At 53.7% G+C, this 5,832-nt stretch overlaps 1 protein-coding gene across 1 annotated transcript in view; it reads left to right on the plus strand.

Annotated features, from left to right (window-relative positions):
• Positions 1 to 223: 223 nt before the first annotated feature.
• Positions 224 to 5,832, plus strand: part of LOC104987250 (potassium channel subfamily K member 4-like) — a 9,882-nt gene continuing 4,273 nt past the window's right edge. Inside the window, exons 1-6 of the mRNA XM_010838092.1 lie at positions 224 to 484; positions 3,669 to 3,792; positions 3,920 to 4,080; positions 4,274 to 4,460; positions 4,959 to 5,098; positions 5,794 to 5,826. Coding sequence (XP_010836394.1) covers positions 296 to 484; positions 3,669 to 3,792; positions 3,920 to 4,080; positions 4,274 to 4,460; positions 4,959 to 5,098; positions 5,794 to 5,826 — 834 coding nt within the window. The 5' untranslated portion in view covers positions 224 to 295. The remainder of the gene's footprint in view (positions 485 to 3,668; positions 3,793 to 3,919; positions 4,081 to 4,273; positions 4,461 to 4,958; positions 5,099 to 5,793; positions 5,827 to 5,832) is intronic.

The following is a 5,832-nucleotide window of genomic DNA, read 5'->3' on the forward strand; positions in this document are numbered from 1 at the left end:
GCAGTGGAGGTAAGGGGGAGGACTGAGGTGGGGGTGGGGTGGGCACTGGGTGTGTCCTGGTACCAGGAGCGGGTTGATCAGAGGGGTGTGAGGAGAGACCCTCTGCAGGTAGTAGGGCCGGGGGCTCCCAGGACCTTTGCGTGTGTAGGGTTGGAGAAGGAGGGTGTAGGGGTGTCAGGCCAGATGATTGACCCCGGCATCCCTGGTTCTGCCCGCAGTGACTGCAGCTCCCCAGGAACCCCCTGCCCAGCCTCCCCAGGCGGGCAGTGGAGTTGGCCGGGCCCCTGGGCGCGCCATGCGCAGCACCACACTACTGGCACTGCTGGCTCTGGTCCTGCTCTACCTGGTGTCCGGTGCCCTGGTGTTCCAGGCCTTGGAGCAGCCCCATGAGCAGCAGGCCCAAAGGGAGCTGGGGGAGGTGCGAGAGAAGTTCCTGAGGGCCCATCCATGTGTGAGCGACCAGGACCTGGGGCTCTTCATCAAGGTGCGTGGGTGGGGGAGAGACCTGCAGCAGTCACCCATGACCCCCTGATACTAGCTGCATGCGGCTGGGGCCCTGTTCTGGAGTGCTGCTTCCTGACCCACACCCCTGAAGGCAGGGTGCAGCTGGAGGGGTGCGGGGCAGAGGCCAGGATCCAGGTCTCTTGTGTTTTCAATATGGCGGCCATGGGCTGCATTTGTTTTCCTTGCTGTGCCCAGCATTGGGTTGCCTGGCGTGTGATAGTGATTGCGTGAAGGAACCCGTGAAGGAAGAAATGAATAAACAGCTGTAGCATATGAGATATGTTACGTCTTCCCAGGTCTAACTCACAGGTTTAGGGTTACCAGATGAAGGCTGGAATACCCAGTTAAATGTAAATTTCAGCTCAAGGATGAATACTTTTAAAACACAAATTTGTCCCATGCAGTATTTTTATTTGCTAAATCTGGCATCTCTACACTAGTTCCTGTGCTTCTTTAGAGTCACAGATGCCTCAGAGAAACCCAAGAACACTGTGAACACTTCCCCACCCCCTACCTCCAAAAAAGTGCACATATAAATACGTACCCTTGATTTCGGAGGGTTCCAGGTTCCCCTAAGCCAATCCATGCCATCATGGATGCCAGCTTGAGCACACCTTCCTGCCACGACACATGCTTGTGAAGTGAAAGCTAGAGGGAGTGCAAATCAGGGATGGGGTGGGCTTTGGTTCAGTGACTAAAGGAAGAGTGGGCCGCAGCCTTTCATGCTACTGTCAGGCAAGCACCTCTGCTCTCGCTCTGATTTCTGAGCCACTGTCATACTAAAAAAAATAAATAAAAACACCTAACATTTAACTTGATTACATTAATGTGTATTATGTTATTGAAAAGCTAACCTCCCCCCACCTTTCCTTTCCTGCCTGTTCTTATGGAAGGAGGAGGCATCAGCATGGAGACTCAGTGTTCCAGCTGATTCCCAAGGTGGCAGGACCTGGAGCAGAGTTGAGGGTGGGGTGGGGCCAGGACACAGGCAACTTGACATTGTCTCTGACCCAGAGAATGCCCAGAAAGGCTCTCTGACACTCTGGGTAGGAGAGTGTCTGACCACACCACAGGGCAGGAGGAGAGAGGGAACCTGACCTATTTTATCTTCACAAAGGAATAGCTTTTCTCCTGGATATGAAAAAAGAAGAAAAGGAAGGGCAGAAACATGCAAGGCGGACAACAGCTGCTTTATTTCTCTTCTATAATTAGCCAGTCATGCAGCAATTGTGCACCTACTGTGTGCTAGGTGCCATGCTGTCCAGGATAGGGTGAGCAGGGAAATTGATATTGGGGTGGACATATGCAGGCTGTAGCCTAGAGGATGTCACATCTAGGCGAAGGCACCGATTCCAGGGAAAGTTCACTGTAGGATTTAGTAGAAGGGGAGTTTTCCTTACTTCCTTCTTTGTTAACTGCCAGCTGTATGCTGAGCCCTGGCCTAGGTGCAGGGTGAGGGTGATGGCAAGGAGGGAAATGCCCCAGGGTCTTTGGGAAGAGCCAGTAACTGATGAAGCAGATGAGATGGGTAGAATTTAGAGATGTGTGATTGGGTTGCAAGAGACTCTCAGGCAGAGGAACAGCATGGAAAAAGGCGTGGAAACTGGAAAGCTCAGAGTGTTTTGCAGTTCTTGGATTTAGCAGATGCCTAGTCATTTGAAGCAAAAATTAGAACACCCAGAATGACAAAGGATTTTTTCCCAAGTTGTGAATTTATTGGAAAAGTGTTGCAAAATAAAATGAAATAACTTTTAATCATACACTTCACTTCTTGGCTTCATGAAGAGATTATTACAGGAAATGGAATCGTCTCAAAATCTGGGGATAAGGTCACTGTAACTTGGGCTCCAAAATGGAAGTCCCAGGAGAGAAGACTCAGGAAAGGGAGGTTGGGACCACATGGAGAAGGGGCTTACAGGCTGGGCTGGGGAACTCAGACTCTATTCTGCAGATAGCAGAGAGGGATGGAAGATTTGGGGCTGTCACTTTAGGAAGATTAATTTGGAATGTGTCTTGCTAATGAGGACTGCAGTCAGAGAGAAAGAAGGTGGTTTATGACCTCCTTCACACTGCCGCCTGTGTGTCCTGGCTCAGTGCTGCTTGGGGAAGGGCCCCCTGTGCTCTCTCCTCACTGTGCTCTGACCTCCATCACTTAGGGCAGGCACTCTCAAAACACAGACTCTGTCTTGGGAGGGAGGCCAACTGGCTGGCAAGATGGGCAGACACATGGCCATTTCATGAATGTAATCATATTTAATAAGCATCTGGGCTTCCCTTGTGGCTCATCTGGTAAAGAATCTGCCTGCAATACAGGAGACCTGGGTTCGATCCCTGGGTTGTGAAGATCCCCTGGAGAAGGAAAAGGCTATCCACTCCAGTATTCTGGCCTGGAGAATTCCATGGACTGTATAGTCCATGGGGTCACAAAGAGTCGGACAAGACTGAGTGATTTTCACTTTCACCTTCAGTGAGCATCTACTGTGTAGCACAGGGTTTGGTTTGGACTTCAGCAGGGTGGGGAAGGGTTTGTCTGTCCATGACCCTCCCCAAACTGGATGCAAAATTTGTTGGTATGTGAACCTTCCTGGAGGGAGGGTCCCTAACTTTAATCAGATTTTTGAAGGCAAGAGACTGACTCAAAGTCAGCTTCCTATGGGGAAGTAGAGGTGGTGGGGTCCCTGGAAAGCTGAACTCATTGAGCATGCTGTCTACATGGGTAATCATTTAACAACTACACAATGCTTGCTTTGTTGTGAATGCTTTAACTCTTCACAATAACTCTTTGAGGAAGGTACTATTATCACCATCCCCAACTGACAGATGCAGAAATGGAAGGGCAGTTCAGCTTCACTTAGCACCAAGATGTGAACCCAGGCAGGCTGGTCCCAGAGTCTGTGCTCCTGACCACTGTAAAACTGGAAATCTGTTATGTGAAATTAAGGGGCTGATAACTCAAACGTTTCTACAACAATGTGTTGGTCAAACAACAAAATTGGGCTGCCCAATCTGCAATGTCTGCCCTAAGGGACTGCCTTCAAGAAGACCAGAGGGCAGGGGAGAGCTGGGAGGGGTAAGGAGGGAAGCACTCAGAGACTGGAGGGCCAGGGGTTGGCCAGGATAGGAGGCAAGGACTGAGGTTCCTCCTTCTGCGCCTTGTCCTGCAGGATGTGGCTGATGCCCTGGGAGGGGGCGCGAACCCTGACACCAACTCAACCAGTAACAGCAACCATTCAGCCTGGGACCTGGGCAGTGCCTTCTTTTTCTCAGGCACCATCATCACAACCATCGGTGGGGGAAGGGATTGGGCATGGAGAGGGGGCAAGGGGTGGCTGGGCTTTCTCATGGGGGAAGGTGCAGGGGGAGCTAGGGGGGTGCCAGGTAGCCCCTAGACCTGCTGCACGGCCCCTCTGCCCAGGCTATGGCAACGCAGCCCTGCGCACAGACGCTGGGCGCCTCTTCTGCATCTTTTATGCGCTGGTGGGGATCCCGCTGTTTGGGATACTGCTGGCCGGGGTCGGGGACCGGCTAGGCTCTTCCCTGCGCCGTGGCATCGGTCACATCGAAGCCATCTTCCTGGTGAGCTGCTCCAAGCCCTGTGCGCCCTGGCGTTGGGTTCGGGATACCCTTACCCAAGTCTGTCCCAGCCCGGGGCATGTGAGCGGGGCGCGGCGCCTGAATCCCGCGAACCTCTAACACTGGTGGTTCTGAGAAGAGGGGGTGTGGGGTGTGAGCCTGGAGGTTTTGGTGACTCCTCGGCCCCTCCCTGCAGAAGTGGCACGTGCCACCGGGGCTGGTGCGAATTCTATCCGCGGTGCTCTTCCTGCTGATCGGCTGCCTGCTCTTTGTCCTTACGCCCACGTTCGTGTTCTGCTACATGGAGGGCTGGAGCAAGCTGGAGGCCATCTACTTCGTGGTGGTGACACTCACCACGGTGGGCTTCGGGGACTATGTGGCCGGTGAGGCCACCTTTCTTGGGTTGCTCTTCCCTTCCCACGGGCTCTGCCATCTGGCTTCTCTCTCGAAATTCCACAGGGCGCTTGTGAGCTCACACGCGCTTGCTCCACGCCCTACATCCGCTCACTGAATGCACCCTCACGTTTTGGCGGGGCTGCGACACCTCCTGCCTGCTTACGGTCTTCCATGCCTGCACGCCCATGCATGCTCACACGTATATTAAGTGACCCCTTCACACATGCCACATTCTTGTACACATGCACCCCTCACACATGCTCACATTCTTGCGCATGAGCACCTCCACTTACTCTTCTCTTGCACACCTTCAAGTCACTCCCAGTCTGTCTCCTTGCGTCTATTCACGCACTCTAGCTCAGACCCTTGGCCCTGGGGAGGGCGGATCCTCTCCAGGAGTTGGGAAGGACAGTGAACCCGAGACTCATGGGCTCAAGGCGTGTCTCACAATCAACTTCTTTCTGCCCTCCCCGGCGGTGTCTCAGGGGCCAGTCCCAACCAGAACTTTGCAGCCTACCAGCCGCTGGTGTGGTTCTGGATCCTGCTCGGCCTGGCCTACTTCGCTTCAGTGCTCACCACCATCGGGAACTGGCTGCGAGTCGTGTCCCGCCGCACTCGCGCAGAGGTAGGCGCCCCTTGCTTCGACGCCGCGCCTGCGCCTGCGCTGTGGTGCTGACGCGCTGTTCCCCAGCAGCCGGTGGACCACCCCGCCTTCCCTTCCAGAGTGTGGGCTCCCCAAGACAGGGATTGAGGGAGCCACGGTGTGCACCGGTTGAGATCAAAGGGATAGGCTCGGACAGGTTTGCAGTTGACTCCAGTCTCTACTCTCATGGTTAAAGGTTACAAGATTTAGCCAATAAAGATGAAGGCATCCTAGTTGGATATGAATATCGGATAAATTGCAAATGTTATCTGAGTGCAAGTATGTCTCAAATATTGCATGGGACATACTTATACTAAAATTGTATTTGTTGCTGCGTTTTGTCGTTGTAGTTTTATTTATTGTTGTATTTTGTAACCCCCTCTACTGGCCGTGGAGTAGGTGGAGGCACAAAGGTCTCTGGGGACAAGGGAGAGCTGATACAAAACCTCGGGTCTTTTCTTCTGGAGAAGGGAGCATTTCAGTGCAGGCGGAGGAAAGGAGAGGATGTGGCTGGTGATGAGCTTTGCCCTCCCTCCTCCGGGCTTTTCCCACTCATGAGGCAGGAGGACCAGGCGGAAAAGAGGGGCCATGCCGGACGGGTGACGGCGCAGGCTCCCGGGGTTGCGGAGAGACGGTCGAGGATCCCTGGTCGAGGACTGCCTTTCCTCCCCGCGCAGATGGGTGGCCTCACGGCGCAGGGAGGAAAGGCAGTCCTC

The sequence above is a fragment of the Bison bison genome, unplaced genomic scaffold (assembly GCF_000754665.1).
Source record: "Bison bison bison isolate TAMUID 2011002044 unplaced genomic scaffold, Bison_UMD1.0 scf7180017864089, whole genome shotgun sequence".
Classification (NCBI taxonomy): Eukaryota; Metazoa; Chordata; class Mammalia; order Artiodactyla; family Bovidae; genus Bison; species Bison bison.